General features: G+C 44.4%; 1 protein-coding gene across 1 annotated transcript in view; it reads right to left on the bottom strand.

The window, feature by feature from the left end:
* Positions 1 to 1,900: 1,900 nt before the first annotated feature.
* The window catches only part of EGLN2 (egl-9 family hypoxia inducible factor 2), a 32,250-nt gene continuing 11,714 nt past the window's right edge, over positions 1,901 to 22,436 (bottom strand). The window contains exons 3-6 of the mRNA XM_077285598.1: positions 18,742 to 18,861; positions 16,603 to 16,739; positions 16,440 to 16,507; positions 1,901 to 2,830 (exon numbers count right to left, since the gene is read on the bottom strand). Coding sequence (XP_077141713.1) covers positions 2,778 to 2,830; positions 16,440 to 16,507; positions 16,603 to 16,739; positions 18,742 to 18,861 — 378 coding nt within the window. The 3' untranslated portion in view covers positions 1,901 to 2,777. The remainder of the gene's footprint in view (positions 2,831 to 16,439; positions 16,508 to 16,602; positions 16,740 to 18,741; positions 18,862 to 22,436) is intronic.

Here is a 22,436-nt window from a genome sequence, read left to right as displayed (position 1 = left end):
CGCAGCCAGATTTCCATGGACTGACAGAATGGACAATCAGCTCCTACTATGATCAGCATAATAGGCCAATTCTCTAAGATGAGAGAATAGACACTTGTCTGCACCTGTCCTCCGGCTGAATTCAGTTGTCCATGTATGACGGTCCGAGTAATGCCTATGCAGCGGTCAAGTGACACACGGCCACTTCTTGCATTCCAGTACATACTTGGACCGCAACACAGAGGACTGAATTCGTCCTAAGGGCTCATTTCCACATGCGAGGCACACGTCCGTATCTCGCATGTGGAAACCAAGCCCTGGCGCCGGCACTGAGGAGCGGAGCTGTGCGGCCGCATAGGAACACATGGAGCTGCACAGCTCCGCTCCTGAGTGCCGGCGCCAGGGCTTGGTTTCCACATGCGAGATACGGACGTGTGCCTCGCATGTGGAAATGAGCCCTAAGGCCATGTTCAGTATTTGGTCAGTACGTGTGAACATGTGAATGTGGCCTATAAAAGGAAAAACAAAACTAAAGTAATAAAAAGAACCATAAAAATAAGAGTACGGCAGTAATAACGCCCTTTAATAACTAAAATAAATAATTATCAGACGTGGTATAACAAAGTGTGTAAAGGAAGATATACGGTAGATTTTATACAAACACACACAAAGACTGGACTGTATAATGAACAGACAAGGAAAAAAATAAACACTTGGAGAGGAAATCGTTAATGATGTCACAGTTCAGCAGTGTGAAAGTTTTATTGTCTGCAAATTGATGTAAGCTCGGAGACCTTAAGCCCCCAATATCTGTGGATCAGGTCACTTAGATGTTGTACCATGACCAATCTTTGGGAGATATATGGCCCCCAGTGTTAGGAGTGTAAAATACTGTGATAAATCTTTATTCCTAGACTGGTTTGAGGGTTTATTTTTGTTTTGTTTTTATTGGGGGGGGGGGGGGTTGGCAGCAGAATTCTAAATTGGCTTTTAGTTTGACTGAGTCCCGAAGAGCAAAACCAAGTGCATCAAGGGGGTGCCGTGACCATAGGGGTAAAAAAGCAAAATAAATTTTAAAAAAAGTCAGTATTAATCCATGAGCTGGATCATTCATGTGTGGGGGCTTTTTATCCATAGAGTGTGTGTGTGGGGGGGACCCCTCACAATTTTGCCCAAGAACACTGCATGAAGAATTAAATCTATACATCCTCCAAGAACAACCTCTCTGAACCGTGCAGGAGCAGTTTGGTGATGATCAATGCTTTTTTCCAGCATGATGGAGACCATGTCACAAGGCAAAAAATGATATCCAAATGGCTCAGTGAACAAAACATTGGAATTTTGGGTTCATGGACCGAGAACTCAAGATCTAAATCCCATTGAAAACCTGTTGTCAATTCTTTAAAAAAAAAAAAAAAAAAAAGTGGACAAAAGCAGAAAAATTGTGACAATCCCCTAGCACCGATTAGGTAAAATAATGGCCTCCCATCTGTTAGGATTTGGCCCAGAAGCGGATATCCAGTCACCAAGGCGAAGGGCATAAAGTCTTGAAAAATAAGGGTCGACTTTGTAAATATTCAGTCTTTGCATAAACTTTGTGCACTTGTCAATGAAGGGTTAGAAACTGTATGAAATTCTATAATTACTGCAGCGCAATTATCAGCAACATACGACTAAAAAGATGTAAAGGTACAAGCAGAAAAAAAAACACACTTTAAAAAATAAATAAATAAAAGGTGTGCCAGTCTCAAAACTTTTGGCTTTGGGGGGAGAGGGAGGTGGTGGCGTGTGGTGACGTCTAATCCCGTGGATCTAAGCGCGACCAATGTCTTCCATTCCACTGGTGGAGTATAACAGGCGGTGATGGGGCAGCTGCACTATGTGTGTCATGGAGGTACAAACAGAAAACAGACACGGGATGTCATGAGGTAAAATTTTATTGCAGCTGTTAAAATATAAATCAGTTTCTTCTTTTCATACAAACATCTGATCTCAGCCTCATTTTGTCATGGGTAGACTTGAGGAAAAAAAAGTTAAGAAAAATAAAAATGTTCCTACATTAACCCTTAAAACTGAGAGCCAGTAGCAGCAGGAAACAAAGGGTGAGTATCTGGCTATGGGTCAGGAGCGCCACAACAGGACAACTTTTACTTCTCCTTTGTACTATCCTATGGAGACCATTTTCTGGAGCCCTTTGATCTCTCCCTGCTCCACTGTGATCACCTTCTGGAGCCCTGTGATCTCTCCCTGCTCCCTTGTATCATTTTCTAAGAGGTCATGGTTGTCCCTCGTTTGCCCTTATGACTATCTGCTGCATCCTCACCTTGCCCTCAAGGCAGTCTATCACTAGATGAGTCTGACATCCATGGTTTATCATCCATCCCCCTTTCCTGAGCCTATCCCAATGCAATATCTTGCCCACCCCCCAACGCTTTCCCTTCATGGTGAGGTCGTGACAAGCCAGGACAAGTGAGTGCTAAAGCCCCAGGCAGGCAGACCCCGGCTGCTTCACCTCAGCACTGTACATTTGCAAGGTTTGATTGAACCAAGCACAACGCTCTGCAGAGGGCAGGTGCCATTCTGGTGTAATGTTCTGCCGGTCATATCACCCATCCGCATGATAGATCATATATATTTTCACATTTTAGGAAAGAGGTTGATCAGGCGATCTCAATGCAGGCCTCGAGGAGGTGAAATCAACAAGACATCTGTTCGGTAATTGGCGTCAGACTCTTGCCAGGATGATAGCAGCTTTGAGGCTCCTACAGAACGACCACTAGGAGGTTTCTAACCCCACGTCACACATCTGCGGAGTGGGATACCGGAACATGGATTCCCTTCTGTCCACTGGCTGGAGAGAAAAAAATAAATAAAAATAAAAAAAAAAAGTGGGAAGGGAAACATTTGAGACTTCTAACTAAAATGAACAAAAATTTTCAAAATTTAGAATGTACATTTTATATAATTAAGTCTTTATGCAACAAAGTGCCACGTGCATAGTCACATCATAATACAATCAGGATCCCAGACATTTCGCCACAGGAGGAGGCTTCCTAATTTAAAGTGTTACCGTGTTCCTTTATATTGTTTAGATACTGCATTGTTTCTGTATTATCAGTACATCGCACCTCTTCCCTTTATTGAATACTATTTGACATTTCTTTAGGGGTAGTGTCCATTTAACACCCATTTGGGATTGCCGTTCTATCTACATGGCTCAGAAAGAAAAAAAAACAAAAAAAAAAAAACACACACCACACACGATAAACGGAGAGAGATACTTTTTTTGGGAACCAGGGCAAATTGCACCAGAGCCTCTTTAAAATGTCTGTTCTGTCTAGGTCTTTTTGTCTGCTACATAAAAGATTTAAACGGTAAAAATTTAGGATTTTTTAAAATATTTTATTTATAAATTAGACAAAATCCATTCGTCACAAAAGCATTAGCCCCTTTGTTAACTAGGTGGCCCAAGAAACAAGCGCAACATTTTAAGAGGTATGTAAAGCGCCATGAAATAAATGGTGCTATACTAATATGTACTAAGGTTACACAAGTAATTTTTCCTTTTTATTTTTTAAAGTATAAAGTAGTATAAAGTTGTTCAGGACTTGGGCCATGTTCAGAAGTATAACATTTTTATTTTTGCAGCCAAAACCAGCTTCTTAGAAAAGACGCTGCATTCAAAACACCAATGTGTTTAGCTTTTTTTAGCGGTGTGGTAGAGGTTTAAGGAAAACCACCACTGGATTTTTGATATTTTATCCGAGAAGAACATGATGTAGGATTAAAGCCTCCGGCGTGTCACTCACTGGGCTTCTTGCTGTAGTTTTGATAAAAATCACATTTTCACCTATGGCAGATGGACCAGTTCTCCAAATGCTGAGCTCTGTATAACCTTATCCACACCACCGATTGGCAGCTGTGTGCACTGCGCATAGGCAGAAAGCTGCCCATGAGTGGTGGATGCAAGGTTCTACGGAACTCAAATGTGAAGGACTAAATGAGAGCTGGTTTAGTAGTCCTCTAGTGATCATACTGATCTTATAAAATATATAGCAAGCAGCCCAGTAAGTGACATCGCTTGAATCAGGGTCCAGGGCCGCCATCAGGGCGTTACTGCCCCGACTGGTGTAAGGGGCCTACATCGGGTCCTGTTTCTTCTGCTCATCAGGCCCAGGCCCCAACGGCAGGATTCTGTGTCTGAGACGCAGGTTCAGTTACTCGATTGCCTTGCAGTCATTGTCATTCACCGGCAAGTGCGCGCTTGAAACGGCGGGAGAGATCTTCACCGCAGGAGCGCGGCAAGGTAAGGAGAAATTTTTATTTTTTTCTTTAAATTGAAAGCGGCAAGCCGCAATGTGTTACACCAGCAGGATGGAGACATGGACCATGTGTCTCCATCCTGCCTGTTATGATGGCCTGGTGGTTAGGAGCACCCAGAATGACCTGATGGTTAAACTGGAAATCGGGACAAGCTCTGGGGAGTGGGAGCTCTGCTGACTGCAAACCCTACTCCTATCACACACACACTAGAAATAGCCGTGGAGCGTACCTAACTCTCCCTAGACGCCTCTTCACAGGCTAAGAGCTAACTACCCCTAAAGATAGGAAATAAAGCCTTACCTTGCCTCAGAGAAATTCCCCAAAGGAAAAGGCAGCCCCCCACAAATATTGACGGTGAGTTAAGAGGAAAGTCACAAACACAGGAATGAAACAGGTATTAGCAAAGGAGGCCAGTCTTCACTAAATAGACAGAGGATAGTAAAGGGATCTATGCGGTCAGCACAAAAAAACTACAAAAACCACGCAGAGTGTGCAAAAAGCCCTCCACACCGACTCACGGTGTGGAGGTGCAACCCTGCACCCCCAGAGCTTCCAGCTAGCAAGGAAATATCATGAAAGCAAGCTGGACAGAACTTAGCATGTACTAAGAAATATATTCAGAACGCCATGAACAATAAATGAGCTAGCAGTAACTTAGCTTCTGCTGGAACAGTCAGGTCATCAGAGAAATCCAAGAGAGATCTGAACCAGTACAGAGACATTGACAGCAGGCATGAGGTAATGATCTGAGTGGAGTTAAATAGAGAAGCCAGCCTAGCGATAAACGAGGGCAGCTGGGAAAGCCAACCTCAAGGATCAGCAGTACCACTCAAAGCCACCAGAGGGAGTCCAAGGATGGAATTCACAACAGTACCCCCCCCCCTTGAGGAGGGGTCACCGAACCCTCACCAGGGCCCCCAGGCCGATCAGGACGAGCCAAATGAAAGGCACGAACTAAATCGGCAGCATGGACATCGGAGGCAACAACCCAGGAATTATCCTCCTGACCATAGCCCTTCCATTTGACCAGGTACTGAAGTTTCCGTCTCGAAACACGAGAATCCAAAATCTTCTCCACCACATACTCCAACTCCCCCTCGACCAACACCGGAGCAGGAGGGTCAAACGGAGGGAACCATAGGCGCCACATATCTCCGCAACAACGACTTATGGAACACATTATGGATGGCAAAAGAAGCTGGAAGGGCCAAACGAAACGACACAGGATTGAGAATTTCAGAAATCTTATAAGGACCAATGAAACGAGGCTTAAACTTAGGGTCCCTTTCCACTTGCGAGATAAAAATCGGTCCGTAATCTGGACCGAAAAAACGGATGGAACGTATGCGATTGTCATGCGATTTTTTAATCGCACCATCCTTATGACATCAGTATGACATCCGTATTGCTGTCCGATTTTTACGCACCAGTGTCCTTTGAAAAGCCGGCAATTCAGCGCCGTGTACAGTAAAATCACACTGACAGGTTAGAATAGAGTAGATATATGCACATAGAATGTGTATATATACATATATACATGTCAGTGAGACACCTATATATGTATATTTATATTTAATGCAGCGCTAGATAGCTTAAAAGCCTCTAATTCAATTGCCGCAAAAAAGACACCTATTAAATAACATTGGTCCGAGTGCAATCCGATTTTTAATCGGATTGCACGCATCCGTTTTCCTCGCAAGTGGAAAGGGACCCTTAGGAGAAGAAACCTTCCTAGGAACATAACGAGATGACAACCAAACCAAATCCCCAACACGAAGTCGGGGACCAACACAGCGACGGCGATTAGCGAAACGTTGAGCTTTCTCCTGGGACAATGTCAAATTGTCCACTACGTGAGTCCAAATTTGCTGCAACCTGTCCACCACAGAATCCACGCCAGGACAGTCCGAAGGCTCAACCTGCCCCGAAGAAAAACGAGGATGAAAACCAGAATTGCAAAAAAAAAGGCGAAACCAAAGTAGCCGAACTGGCCCGATTATTCAGGGCGAACTCAGCCAATGGCAAGAAGGTCACCCAATCATCCTGATCAGCAGAAACAAAGCATCTCAGATAGGTTTCCAAGGTCTGATTGGTTCGTTCAGTTTGGCCATTTGTCTGAGGATGGAAAGCCGAAGAAAAAGACAAATCAATGCCCATCTTAGCACAAAAGGACAGCCAAAACCTCGAAACAAACTGGGAACCTCTGTCCGACACAATGTTCTCCGGAATGCCATGCAAACGAACCACATGCTGGAAAAATAATGGAACCAAATCAGAGGAGGAAGGCAATTTAGGCAAGGGTACCAAATGGACCATCTTAGAGAAGCGATCACAAACCACCCAGATGACAGACATCCTTTGAGAGACAGGAAGATCTGAAATAAAATCCATGGAAACATGCGTCCAGGGCCTTTTCGGGACCGGCAAGGGCAAAAGTAACCCACTGGCACGAGAACAACAGGGCTTAGCCCGAGCACAAGTCCCACAGGACTGAACGAAAGAACGCACATCCCGTGACAAGGAAGGCCACCAAAAGGACCTAGCCACCAAATCTCTGGTACCAAAAATCCCAGGATGACCAGCCAACACCGAACAATGAACCTCGGAGATAACTCTGCTAGTCCACCTATCAGGGACAAACAATTTCTCCGCTGGACAACGGTCAGGTCTATCAGCCTGGAACTCCTGCAGCACCCGCTGCAAATCAGGGGAGATGGCAGACAGAATCACCCCCTCTTTGAGAATACCAGCCGGCTCAGGGATTCCCGGAGAATCAGGCACAAAACTCCTTGAAAGGGCATCAGCCTTCACATTCTTAGAACCCGGAAGGTACGAAACCACAAAATCGAAACGGGAGAAAAACAGCGACCATCGAGCCTGTCTAGGATTCAACAGCTTGGCAGACTCGAGATAAGTCAGATTCTTGTGATCCGTTAAGACCACCACGCGATGTTTGGCTCCCTCAAGCCAATGTCGCCACTCCTCGAATGCCCACTTCATAGCCAACAATTCCCGATTGCCAACATCATAATTACGCTCAGCAGGCGAAAATTTTCTAGAAAAGAAGGCACATGGCTTCATCACAGAGCCATCAGAACTTCTTTGAGACAAAACAGCCCCTGCTCCAATCTCTGAAGCATCAACCTCGACCTGAAAAGGGAGCGAAACATCTGGCTGACAACACAGGGGCCGAAGAGAAAGGACGTTTCAACTCCTGAAAAGCCTCAACGGCCGTAGAGGACCAATTCACGACATCAGCACCTTTCTTGGTCAAATCAGTCAACGGTTTAACAACACTAGAAAAATTAGCGATGAAGCGACGGTAAAAATTAGCAAAACCCAGGAATTTCTGAAGGCTCTTCACAGATGTAGGCTGAGTCCAATCATAAATGGCCTGAACTTTAACAGGATCCATCTCGATCGTAGAAGGGGAAAAAATGAAGCCCAAAAAGGAAACCTTCTGAACGCCGAAGAGACATTTAGACCCCTTCACAAACAAGGAATTAGCACGAAGGACCTGGAATACCATTCTGACCTGCTTCACGTGAGACTCCCAATCATCCGAAAAGACCAAAATATCATCCAGATATACAATCATGAATCTATCCAGATACCTTCGGAAGATGTCATGCATAAAGGACTGAAACACAGATGGAGCATTAGAAAATCCGAAAGGCATCACCAGGTACTCAAAATGGCCCTCGGGCGTATTAAATGCTGTTTTCCATTCATCGCCCTGTTTAATACGCACAAGGTTATACGCCCCTCGAAGATCTATCTTGGTGAACCAACTAGCCCCCTTAATCCGAGCAAACAAATCAGACAGTAGAGGCAAAGGGTACTGAAATTTGACCGTGATTTTATTAAGAAGGCGGTAATCTATACAGGGTCTCAGAGAACCATCCTTCTTGGCCACAAAAAAGAACCCTGCTCCCAACGGTGACGACGACGGGCGAATATGCCCTTTCTCCAAGGACTCCTTTATATAACTCCGCATAGCGGCGTGTTCTGGCACAGATAAATTGAAAAGTCGGCCCTTAGGAAACTTACTACCAGGAATCAAATTGATAGCACAATCACAATCCCTATGAGGAGGTAGGGCACTGGATTTGGGCTCATCAAATACATCCCGGTAATCCGACAGAAACTCAGGGACTTCAGCAGGAGTGGAAGAAGAAATTGACATCAACGGAACGTCACCATGTACCCCTTGGCAACCCCAACTAGACACAGACATTGATTTCCAATCCAATACTGGATTATGAACCTGCAGCCATGGCAAACCCAACACGACCACATCATGCAAATTATGCAACACCAAAAAGCGAATATCCTCCTGGTGTGCAGGAGCCATGCACATGGTCAACTGAGTCCAATACTGAGGTTTATTCTTGGCCAAAGGCGTAGCATCAATTCCCCTTAATGGAATAGGATACTGCAAGGGCTCCAAGAAAAAACCACAGCGCCTGGCAAACTCCAAGTCCATCAAATTCAGGGCAGCGCCCGAATCCACAAATGCCATAACAGAGTAGGACGACAAAGAGCAAATCAGAGTAACGGACAAAAGAAATTTAGGCTGTACAGTACCAATGGTGACCGACCTAGCGAACCGTTTAGTGCGCTTAGGACAATCAGAGATAGCATGAGTGGAGTCACCACAGTAAAAACACAGCCCATTCTGGCGTCTGTGTTCTTGCCGTTCAGCTCTGTTCAAAGTCCTGTCACATTGCATAAGCTCAGGCCTCTGCTCAGAGAAAACCGCCAAATGGTGAACAACTTTGCGCTCACGCAAGCGCCGATCGATCTGAATGGCCAAGGACATTGACTCATTCAGACCAGCAGGCGTGGGGAACCCCACCATAACATCCTTAAGGGCTTCAGAAAGACCCTTTCTGAAAATTGCTGCCAGGGCACACTCATTCCATTGAGTAAGCACAGACCACTTTCTAAACTTCTGGCAATATACCTCCGCTTCATCCTGACCCTGACACAAAGCCAGCAAGATTTTCTCTGCCTGATCCACAGAATTAGGTTCGTCATAAAGCAATCCAAGCGCCAGAAAAAACGCATCTACATTAAGCAGTGCAGGATCTCCTGGCGCAAGGGAGAATGCCCAGTCTTGAGGGTCGCCACGTAACAAAGAAATAATGATTTTTACTTGCTGAATGGGGTCACCAGAGGAGCGGGGTTTCAAAGCAAGAAACAGTCTACAATTATTTTTGAAATTCAGAAACTTAGATCTATCCCCAGAAAACAAATCAGGAATTGGAATTCTAGGCTCCAACATCGGATTCTGAACCACATAATCTTGAATGCTTTGTACCCTTGCAGTGAGTTGATCGACACAAGAGGACAGACCTTGAATATCCATATCTACACCTGAGTCCTGAACCACCCAGAGGTTAAGGGGAAAAGAAAGACAAAACACACTGCAGAGAAAAAAAAAATGGTCTCAGAACTTCTCTTATCCCTCTTTTGAGATGCATTAACACTTTGCGGGCCTGCTGTACTGTTATGATGTCCTGGTGGTTAGGAGCACCCAGAATGACCTGATGGTTAAACTGGAAATCGGGACAAGCTCTGGGGAGTGGGAGCTCTGCTGACCGCAAACCCTACTCCTATCACACACACACTAGAAATAGCCGTGGAGCGTACCCAACTCTCCCTAGACGCCTCTTCACAGGCTAAGAGCTAACTACCCCTAAAGATAGGAAATAAAGCCTTACCTTGCCTCAGAGAAATTCCCCAAAGGAAAAGGCAGCCCCCCCAAATATTGACGGTGAGTTAAGAGGAAAGTCACAAACACAGGAATGAAACAGGTATTAGCAAAGGAGGCCAGTCTTCACTAAATAGACAGAGGATAGTAAAGGGATCTATGCGGTCAGCACAAAAAACTACAAAAACCACGCAGAGTGTGCAAAAAGCCCTCCACACCGACTCACGGTGTGAAGGTGCAACCCTGCGCCCCCAGCTAGCAAGGAAATATCATGAAAGCAAGCAGGACAGAACTTAGCATGTACTAAGAAATATATTCAGAACGCCATGAACAATAAATGAGCTAGCAGTAACTTAGCTTCTGCTGGAACAGTCAGGTCAACAGAGAAATCCAAGAGAGATCTGAACCAGTACAGAGACATTGACAGCAGGCATGAGGTAATGATCTGTGTGGAGTTAAATAGAGAAGCCAGCCTAGCGATAAACGAGGGCAGCTGGGAAAGCCAACCTCAAGGATCAGCAGTACCACTCAAAGCCACCAGAGGGAGTCCAAGGACGGAATTCACAACACCTGCCCAGCGCAAAATGGAGTCAAGGGGCAGGATGGGAGACACAGGGCAGGATCATGGGGCAGGATGGGACAGCACATGGGCAGAATGGATACTCATGAGGGCAGGATGGAATAACACATGGCTGGAGCCAGGAATGAGACACAAGGGGGGCCAGGATGGGGATATTATTAACATAGGGGCTAATTAAGGGATATTATTACTGCAGTGATGTATTTATTTATTTTATTTTTTGCGGATACTGTTAAATGGGGGAGGCGGTCCTGTTACTGTGCAGAGCGACACTGTCGCCTTTTTTTTTTTTTTTTTTCCTTATCTGATGTAGTTTAGAATTTGGTAAAAAAAAGTAAGCAATGTGTTCTGCAAGTGGAGTTCTAGATAACTTATTTCTTGCACAGACTAGACCTGGCTGGAAGAAATGATGGCGGTCTCTGCTGGATGAAGACGAAAAGCAAAGATGAAGGACTTCACCTAGAGACGTCACTGGTGAGTCAGTGTGTTACCTGTACACTGTATAATATACACTGTGTGCAGAATTATTAGGCAAGTTGTATTTTGATCATATGATACTTTTTATACATGTTGTCCTACTCCAAGATGTTCAGGCTTGAGAGCCAACTACCAATTAAGTAAATCAGGTGATGTGCATCTCTGTAATGAGGAGGGGTGTTGTCTAATGACACCAAAACCCTATATAAGGTGTGCATAATTATTAGGCAACTTCCTTTCCTTTGGCAAAATGGGTCAGAAGAGAGATTTGACGGACTATGAAAAGTCCAAAATTGTGACATGTCTTGCAGAGGGATGCAGCAGTCTTGAAATTGCCAAACTTTTGAAGCGTGATCACCGAACAATCAAGCGTTTCATGGCAAATAGCCAACAGGGTCGCAAGAAGCGTGGTGGGCAAAAAAGGCGCAAAATAACTGCCCGTGAATTGAGGAAAATCAAGCATGAAGCTGCCAAGATGCCATTTGCCACCAGTTTTGCCATATTTCAGAGCTGCAACGTTACTGGAGTAACAAAAAGCACAAGGTGTGCGATACTCAGGGACATGGCCAAGGTAAGGAAGGCTGAAAAACGACCACCTTTGAACAAGAAACATAAGATAAAACGTCAAGACTGGGCCAAGAAATATCTTAAGACTGACTTTTCAAAGGTTGTATGGACTGATGAAATGAGAGTGACTCTTGATGGGCCAGATGGATGGGCCACAGGCTGGATCAGTAAAGGGCAGAGAGCTCCACTCAGACGCCAGCAAGGTGGAGGTGGGGGACTGGTGTGGGCTGGTATCAAAGATGAACTTGTGGGACCTTTTCGGGTTGAGGAATGAGTGAAGCTTAACTCCCAGACCTACTGCCAGTTTCTGGAAGACAACTTCTTCAAGCAGTGGTACAGGAAGAAGTCGGTATCGTTCAAGAAAAACTTGATTTTCATACAGGACAATGCTCCATCACATGCCTCCAACTACTCCACAGCGTGGCTGGCCAGTAAAGGTCTCAAAGAAGCAAAAATAATGACATGGCCCCCTTGTTCACCTGATCTCAACTCCCTAGAGAACCTGTGGTCCCTCATAAAATGTGAGATCTACAGGGAGGGAAAACAGTCCACCTCTCGGAACAGTGCCTGGGAGGCTGTGGTGGCTTCTGCACGTGATGTTGATCGTAAACAGATCAAGCAACTGTCAGAATCTATGGATGGAAGGCTGCTGAGTGTCATCATAACAAAAAGGTGGCTATATTGGCCACTATTTTTTTTTTTTTTTTTTTTGGGGGGGGGGTTGTTTTTGCAGGTCAGAAAGGTTTTTAAATTTTGTACAGTTATATTGGTTTACCTGGTGAAAATAAACAAGTGAGATGGGAATATATTTGGTTTTTATTAAGTTGCCTAATAATTCTGCACAGTAATAGTTACCGGCACAAACAGATATCCTCCTAAGATAGCCAAATCTAAAAAAAAAAAACCACTCCAACTTCCAAAACTATTAAGCTTTGATATTTATGAGTCTTTTGGGTTGATTGAGAACATAGTTGTTTATCAATAATAAAAATAATCCTCTAAAATACAACTTGTCTAATAATTCTGCACACAGTGTATAAAGCGGTCCTGTGTACAGTGTCAGTGATCACTATTATCTTTACACGGACACTATATACAGAGCTCCTGTGTATAATGTCATTGACCACTGTATACCCTGTACAATATATACAGTTCTCGTGTATATTATCACTGGTGATCACTTACCTGTGCACGGACACTATACAGAGCTCGTGTATAATGTCACCAGTGATCACTGTATTACCTCTACACAGACACTGCATACCAAGTACAGATCTCCTGTGTATAATGGCACTTAGTGATCTTACTATTGTGTTTTGTTGTTGTTTTTTTTTATTAAATTAATGATCAGTATTGTAGTATTCAGTCACTATGTGGTGGTAATATGTGGTCTGCACATGATGTGGTGGTCCTTGTTCCTTGTATGTGGTATTATAAGTCTCCATGGGGTGGTAATATGGTGTCTGGACATGGTGCGGTGGTATTTGTTGCTTGTATGTGGTAGTATTCGGTCACTGTGGTGGTAATATGTGGTCTGCACATCATGTGGTGGTCTTTGTTCCTTGTATGTGGTATTATAGGTCTCCATGTGGTGGTAATATGGTGTTTGTTCATGGTGCGGCTACTTGTCCCTTGTAAATTATATTATTGGCAATTTTAAAAATTGAAAAAATAAAAATATACCTAAATTGTATTGGATATTTTAACAAATGTTTAATAGGTTAGAGTAAAGTAGTGCAAGGCCAAAAAAGAGTCTACCTTGTCGTTTTTGCAGCTTAAAAAAAAAAAAAAAAAAAAAATGTGTGTGATCTGGTGATGGGAACTGTTAATGTGTGATTGGTGAGAAGTGGAGTTTTTCCAAGAGAGATGGGACTGTGGACAGTTGAAGGGGTGGATATGGGGCTGGAGTGGAGCCTGGGCAGAGTCTCAAGGGGCCCCGAACATTTTGCCAGTATGGGGCCCCGAAATTCCTAGTGGCAGCCCCGTCAGGGTCTAGGCCCCTACATCATGCTGCTCTCAGATTAGGTGGCAAAAACAGTGTTGATGAACATTGTGGGGGTTTCCTTGTTAAGGAGTACATCAGTCCCAAGAGGCATCTTGGATTATCCTAGGAGGCAGATTTTACCCATTACTAAAATTCCAGATTTTAATACATTAATGCACCAAGTACGATACACTTTACAACTAACTTTCCTATCCGTGACGAGCACCCTTCCTCCCATCTGTACATTCATACCAGCTGTAAGCAGGATTTGTCTTATGCAGCTGTTAGTTTCCATGCGCTCAGTTTTGCCGTCACGTACCAAGAAGCCAAGACCAAGAATAGGCTGCATTCACCCATCATTATCCAACCTACAATGAATTACATTTTTTACCCCCCCCCCCCCTACAAGTTAGCAAGAAGTGAGGCCCCAATGGTAAGATTACATACAAAAACCAGTCATGTGTTACTATTAAGAAGATCCAACTTCTCTCCTTGCAGAGAGTGCCAAGGTTGCGTAAGGAGACCATGCAATGCACAAACAGTATGTTGACAAAAGTATTATAACCCCTACATATTACACTTACAGGCTTTATGACATCTAGTTCTAGAACCACTAGATATTAGTAAGGAGTGGACCCCATTTGCAGATAACAGCTCCCACTCTTCTGGGAAAGATTTATACAAGATTTTGCAGTGTGTGAGAATTTTTGCCTCGTCATCCAGAAGAGCATTTGTGAGTTTAGGCACTGGGATGACTAGGACAGATGGCCAACATTTAAAAAAAAAAAGAAAAAAAAAAAGTGGTGTTGAGGTCATGTTCCTCAGTCCCAAATTTTTTTTAGGGAACTTGTTTACTGGGCACAGTCATGGGGGGGGGGGGGGGGGAACTACAATTGTCCAAAAGGTCCTGTACTGAAGCATTGAGATCTTACTTTACTGCAAGTAAGGGGCCAAGCCTGACCCTGGAAAACAAGCCCATAGCATTATCTCTCCTCCACCAAACTGTACAGTGGGCCCACCACAGTCAGAAGAGTAGATGGATGTTATAAACCACGGGCAATGGGGCCGGATATTCTACACCGAGGGGTAACGGAATGAAAGTTCAATAATTATGAAAAACGGTCCCAACATTTCTATCTATTATACACTGCTCAAAAAAATAAAGGGAACACTTAAACAACAATATATCTCCAAGTAAATCAAACTTCTGTGAAATCAAACTGTCCACTTAGGAAGCAACACTGACTGAATCAATTTCACGTGCTGTTGTGCAAATGGAATAGACAACAGATGGAAATTATTGGCAATTATCAAGACACCCTCAATAAAGGAGTGGTTCTGCAGGTGGGGACCACAGACCACATCTCAGTACCAATGCTTTCTGGCTGATGTTTTGGTCACTTTTGAACCTTGGTTGTGCCTTCACACTCGTGGTAGCATGAGATGGACTCTACAACCCACACTAGTGGCTCAGGTAGTTCAGCTCATCCAGGATGGCACATCAATACGAGCTGTGGCAAGGTGGTTTGCTGTGTCAGCGTAGTGTCCAGAGGCACTACCATAAGACAGGCCAGTACACAAGGAGACATGGAGGGGGCCGTAGGAAGGCAACAACCCAGCAGCAGGACCGCTACCTTAGCCTTTGTGCATGGAGCACTGCCAAAGCCCTGCAAAATGACCTCCAGCAGAACACAAATATGCATGTGTCTGCACAAATGGTTTTAAACCGACTCCATGAGGTTAGTCTGAGTGCCCGACGTCCACAGATGGGGGTTGTGCTCACAGCCCAACACCGTGCAGGACACTTGGCATTTGCCACAGAACACAAGGATTGTCAAATTCGCCACTGGCGCCCTGTGTTCTTCACAGATGAAAGCAGGTTCACACTGAGTACATGTGACAGACGTGACAGTCTGGAGACGCCGTGGAGAGCGATCTGCCTGCAACATCCTTCAGCATGACTGGTTTGGCAGTGGTCAGTAATGGTGTGGGGTGCCATTTCTTTGGAGGGCCACACAGCCCTCCATGTGCTTGCCAGAGGTAGCCTGAGCCATTAGGTACCAAGGTGAGATCCTCAGACCCCTTGTGAGACCATATGCCGGTGCGGTTGGCCTTGGGTTCCTCCTAATGCAGGACAATGCCAGACCTCATGTGGCTGGAGTGTGTCAGCAGTTCCTGCAAGATGAAGGCATTGAAGCTATGGACTGGCCCGCCCGTTCCCCAGACCTGAATCCAATTGTACACATCTCGGACATCATGTCTCGCATCATCCACCAACACCATGTTGCACTAGACTGTCCAGGAGTTGGCGGATGCTTTAGTCCAGATCTGGGAGGAGACCCCCCTCAGGAGACCACCCGTCGCCTCACCAGGAGCATGCCCAGGCGTTATAGGGAGGTCATACAGGCACGTGGAGGCCACACACACTACTGAGCATCATTTCCTTGTCTTGAGGCATTCCACTGAAGTTAGATCAGCCTGTAACTTCATTTTCCACTTTGATTTTGAGCATCATTCCAACTCCAGACCTCCGTGGGATATTAGTTGTGATTTACGTTGATCATTTTTAGGTTTTATATTGTTCTCAGCACATTTCACTATGTAATGAATAAAGATTTACAACTGGAATATTTCATTCAGTGATATCTAGGATTTGGGATTTTAGTGTTCCCTTTATTTATTTTTTGAGCAGAGTAGTTCTCCACAGGACCCATGTGCAAATACTCTACACAAAAGATACTTGATCAAATATCCTGGAGTATCTACAAGATTAAAACATATCCTGTATACAGACACATCCCTCAGCCACTCACCTAGTCTGTATTTGTCTTTGGCCTCTGACCGTTCCTTTGCATCAAAATACCAGACAGTGATGGCAAACCTGCAAATGGAGACATCAAAAGTAACACTGTATTGTATGAGCATCTGTATGATCCTGACCATGGAAGCCGATTGTATGGAAATAGGGTCACTTACCGCATGGCGTAAGCTGGCTTCACTTCGTGAGGATTGCGGCGATCAGACCAGAATATCAATAACCGGTCAAATAATGGCTCAATGTTTGCTACAACGGAACGTCCTTCCGGGAAGATTTGTAGGAGACCCCCGTGGACCTGAGTATAGAGAATGAAGATCAGAGGATCATCATTGATCACATACATCCAATTGGCATGTATGGGTGGGGGGGAGGGGGGGGTGGTACTCTGGTGATTTTATTACATCATTACAACACATCACAGAATTTTTTCCAGCAACGTCTTTGCAAAAGTTGGTTTCATAGATCTGTTTCACCGTCTGAGAATGGACCACAATGTCTCATGGCCATATAGGAGGCTGATATGTTTAGACACCCAGCAATTACTCAGACAGACGTGTGAAACCAACCTGAAAGGGCACGATGTCACATTCGGTGGTCAGAACCTCATGACGAGCTATGCTGTTTTCCATAATCACTGCTCATTTTTTCCCCCATGGTAGAAGTCAGTTATTGATTGGAACAAGAGAAGGAACTTCTTCCAGTCGCTACTTTTTTTGTTTTGTTTTTTTTAGAGATCCCCAAAACGTCTATACGATATACAGTAATATTAAGAGTGCACAAACCTCAAGCCACTCGATCTGCACTTTTACGAAACGAGCCACTTCCCCCAAAAGATCTAGGCCGTTTACTGAGGCATGCTTTGTGCACAGCAAATTCTGCAAGTTCCACAAGGTACTGCTGAAAAACCCAAATCTTCCCAAAATCCAGCAATTCTGAAAGGGGTTTCTTATAACCCAACATCTCGTGGTGGCAGGGCTTGAAGTACAGATGGGGTGGAGAACGGGTGAGAGGAGTGCAACCTTCAGAAGGGACATAACGAAGGATGAACATTTTCTGTGGCGAGCTTTGCTCCCCTCATCTCCACGAACCAGCCACCAAAAATTGGCAAGTATGACAGTATGATGGTCAGAAAATTGCAGTATGTTTGCCACATTAGGAAAAGACGCAACAAAAACGCACTGTGAGAACATACGGATCTTACTATAAATGTGTGAACCTTAGAACTGTTTTAAATTCTGAGAAATAACTATTGCTAAATTCCATTTCTGTAGACTGCCATTTGCGACCTCAAACTGAACCTGAAGTGCCATTGGTGCACAATGTGCCAAATTTGCTAGAGAAGTGCACCCCTTTCCATACATCTGGATACAGCCCTGAAAACCGATGTTGATGCCACCTATAAGCAGGCACAGGTTTCTGATGGTTTTACATGTGTTTGGTAAATCTGTTGGAAACCCTGTACCGCAACCACTTTTCTCGTCAATTTTGAACGAGCAGCGAAAAAAATATATAAAAAAGATATATAGTGTGCACCATAATCCGTGACTCTCATAAAAGTGGTGTATGACGCAGTGGTGTCAGATTATCCCCTTAGCAACACACGTGCACCATCATTATATGAAGCGGGGACTGTCAACAGTCACAGTGGCTTTTATAAAAATGGGTGAGGTAAGGGTCACTTCAAACCACCCATTATTCCCCCCACCATAATGCATTTGCTGGCTGCTAGTAGCTTGGAAAAAAAAAAAAAAACTAAACTCATGGCTCTTGGTAGAGGAATTAAAAAAAATAAATAAATAAATAAAAAATAAAAAAATAGTCACCACTTTTAAACTTCTTCAGAGCCAGTCTGTCTGTCCCCCTTGTCAGTGAGGTATCTCTCAAAAATGACACTAATTGGCACTAACGGCTTCACCCTTTGAAGGGTTATTCCTTACTGACCAAGAATGAAGACACCTAGTTTATCTAAACTTTTCCAGGATGAATAAATGAGGAACCATGAGGACAGTCTCTAGAATGGCTTCAGTAGTAGTGATCCAACATGGCATAAGCCGATCATAGACATTTCTCTTTAAATTATTTTCTGTCCGCAGCCATCATGTACATCTATGAGGAGATTATATGAGCCCGTATCAAAGTCAGGATGATGCCAGCCACACAGCTGTACAGATCGCTACGATGCAGAGTCACGGACAACATATCAGATGATTGTGCCCCATGACGTCCGCACATTCCTCGCCTCGTCAAACCTTGACTTTGGGCTGGAGGCCATGGGGCACATCGCTGGGAGGACTCACCTTTGTATCCCAGTTTTGATTTAGGTAGTAAATGCAAGTTAAGCAGCGACCATCCCGGTTTGGATTATCCACATGTCGTACATATCCCATCCCATTGCCTGGATAACAAGCGACCATTGCCTGGAAGAAACGAAAAGGGAGAATATTTTCTGATATGTTGTGTATACTTATGAGAACACAGCATTGGGGTAACCTGGCTACCATTAAATGCACGGCTTACACCCTTTTGACACTATGCAGAACTTTGTGACGACATTACACATGCTCTTCACATTTGATAAAAAGTCAGCTCTTTCTACCAAAAAGCGATAGGCCTCTGTGTATAGGGGTCCGACAAGTGTTTGTGGGAGAGAAGAAGCAGAGACTGCCTTAACCAGCAAAGTAGCAGTGGACCCCTTTTCGCTTAGATTTTTCCTCCTCGCTTTTATAATGTGCGAAAAGGGGGATCACTTGAACAATACTGAAAGCAAGCCGAAAGGTTAAGGCTATGTGCCCACATTGCAGATTGGTGGGCGGATTTTTCCACACTCTTTCTTGCAAAATCCACAGGTAAACCACACTGTGGATTACCCGCGGATTTGCCACGGATTTAGTCTACGTTCACATTTGCGGTCTGCGCCGCAGCGTCGCCGCATGCATCATGCGCCCCTATATTTAACATGGGGGCGCATGGACATGCGTCGCACTTGCGTTTTGCGCCGCATGCGTCACTGCGGCGCACGCGTCCCGGCGCAGAGGACGCAGCAAGTTGCATTTTTGCTGCGTCCAAAATCAATTAAAAAAAGGACGCATGCGGCGCAAAACGCAGCGTTGTGCATGCTTTTTGCTGCGTTTTTGTTTGCGTTGTGCGTTGTGTCGCCGACGCTGCGGCGCACAACGCAAATGTGAACGTAGCCTTACTGCGTTTTTTGCGTGGATTCCTATTGAGGAGCAGGTGTAAACCACTGCGGAATCCGCACAAAGAATTGACATGCTGCTGAAAAAACACTGCTGCATTTCCGCAGCATGTGCACTGCAGATTTTGTTTTCCATACGTTTACATGGTACTGTACAACGCATGGAAAACTGCTGCAGATCCGCAGCGGCAAAACCGCTGCGCATCCGCAGCAAAATCCGCAACGTGTGCACATAGCCTTAAACACAGAGGTGGGCCGTGTAGGCAAGTCAGGAGATATAATCATTTGGCTGGGGAGGGGGTGCAAGAGCGAATTTAGGGGCTAAACTGCTACAAATCAGGACTTAGCTGGCGTCTCAGCTATGGAGCGGGCTCAGCGCCTGAGCCGGATTCATATATCCAGTGGACTCAAGGTAGAGTGGGACCTCTGGAAACAGTAACCCTGGGTATAAGGATCAGGTGCCTTTACAATTTACCCATAAGCCGCTCTGATAAATTATATAGAAAGACTTGTGTAAAAGCCGTTTAACATGGGACAATCCAAACTGTACAGGGCAAATGATGGCTACCAAATTCAGACGACCATTGTCACTACCGTGCTTACATGAGCCAATGTCTGGCTTATTGCCCTGTGTGTTCTCATTTACATAGATGAGCAAGTATACATCAGTAGATAAATCCTACAATTCTATGACTTCTTTAGTACTGGATCATAAGGGGGGGGTGTCTATTAAAAAAAAAAAGAAGTACATTTGCGGAATAAGCCATTTTGCTTTCTACAGTCATGTAGCCCTGCTCCTCTGTTCTTACACACTAGAATGAGCCCGATATTCGGTCTTCCATGCAGGAATATATTTCCCACAGATCGTATAGTTTACTAATCAACAAAGTGAAGTCCTCTCTGGAAGCATCTCATAGGAGCAGATAATCTAGGTTCTCAGCTAGGATGTTTTAGAAAATACCAGGACCCCCATGCTCATTCTTGTGTATCCGAATCTACATGCTCAGCATTACTATACAATAAAATTTTGACCCTAAACTTTCCCCAACACTGGGCCCCACCTGCGTCACCACTATAGGAACCCTCACAATATCCTGAAGATAAATCGCCTGGTGTCAGGGGGCCACCGCATTCCTCTAGGCTACTCTTAAAGGGGCAACACCAGTATGTGACAGCACACTTACTACCTCTACAGAAAATAAGGTCAAGTTCCTAAACCAGAGGGGATTTTTAATCACATACAGGGTGCAAAGGTAGCACACATCTGCTTAAAAGTGGCCTAAAGACCACTTGCCACCAGCACACCTCCCAACTCTTGACAAGTCGAGTCGGAAACAGTAACATATTGTGGCAAGCAAAGCCCGTTAGTCTTCCCGCACAGTTTGGCCACTACATACCATGATGTGTCATAATTGCTGACCACACACGGCACCAGTTCAACATCAGCATGATGCCCCTCCACTGGCAACAAAAAAAAAAAAACCCACACCCACCCAAGCCCAAATCTTAGAGTGGAGTAGGTCTCTGCTCAGTGACCTCAAGTAAATGGTGGAGTGAGGAGCTGACTGCTCCACCTATATATTCAGCTGTATCTACGACCTAAAGAAGCAGATAAAGTTTGAAGCAATGTCCTGCTTAAACCTACAAGGACAGCAACATCAATCTGGGACTAACTCGGATGTCGGATGAGTGGGAGACATGGCTACAAACTATACCCAAAGCATACATACAATACCAAGGAATGGCTTGTGTTAATGAACTATTAGACACGCACGATCGGTTTGTTACATAGTCGATTGGAGTAGGCATTTGCCATGGATTAAATTACTGACCACGTTTGCAAGATATTACTACAATAACCAAATTAAAAAAGGTCCAGACAGGATGAGGACTTTCGAAACAAGAGGTCCAACTACTGAATGGCTAAAATGATGGTGCTTGGTTAGGACAAAAATTACAACTGTTCGAAAAAGTGTGCAAAGCAAGTGTTTTTTCTAGGGCAATTACAAAATTTCAGCGGAACCAGACTGTACTCTAACCAGTTTTTAAAATTACTGGACTACCCCCTTTAAAAAAGGATTGTGTATTATGAGATGTCAACGTAATGCAAACCAGAACAAGGTCATTCCAAATAAAAATACCTAACAGAGCGGCCAGCCGTGAGAACAAGCATACCAGGGGTTAATCAAGCCCACACATTATGTATGGCACCTATATAAGGTTTCTAATAACCACAGGACCTACGCAGCTAAAGATAACGCAGACGTCAGAGACCAGGAGGTATACCTCTATACTAAAAAAATAAATAAACCACTCATGGGTGTATACTATAGTCAAACACTCCAGTCTGTGCACACCTCATTAGTTCTGTACCAGGCATACACGCAACATGGGCTTCTGAACCCCAATTATCTCCAAGTATATAGCCTTACCAGAACATAAAAAAAAAAAATTATATATATATTTTAATAATAATTATTATTATTATCTCCTATCTAAAAAGGATGGGGGTTGGGAGTGTCAACTTTCCAATCATTAGGCATCTGACCAATGTGGCCTACACCGATCCTGAGAACGGAAAGGAGGTAAATCGTGTGCATTAAATTGCTCCATTCATGCTTAATGGGAGTGTCGGTGATTGTGGCACAAACGTCACATTCCATAGTAAGAGTTACACTTTCACACATCCTCCAAATATATAAAATTTGATGATAAAATACATAAGGTACATTCAGAAAAGCCAGTTTTGCCCATTAAGTATCAAGCGACATAAACGAGCGCCACAAACTAATGGGAGAA

The sequence above is a fragment of the Ranitomeya variabilis genome, chromosome 2 (genome assembly GCF_051348905.1).
Source record: "Ranitomeya variabilis isolate aRanVar5 chromosome 2, aRanVar5.hap1, whole genome shotgun sequence".
Taxonomy (NCBI): Eukaryota; Metazoa; Chordata; class Amphibia; order Anura; family Dendrobatidae; genus Ranitomeya; species Ranitomeya variabilis.
This window is presented reverse-complemented; position numbering and strand designations above follow the sequence as displayed.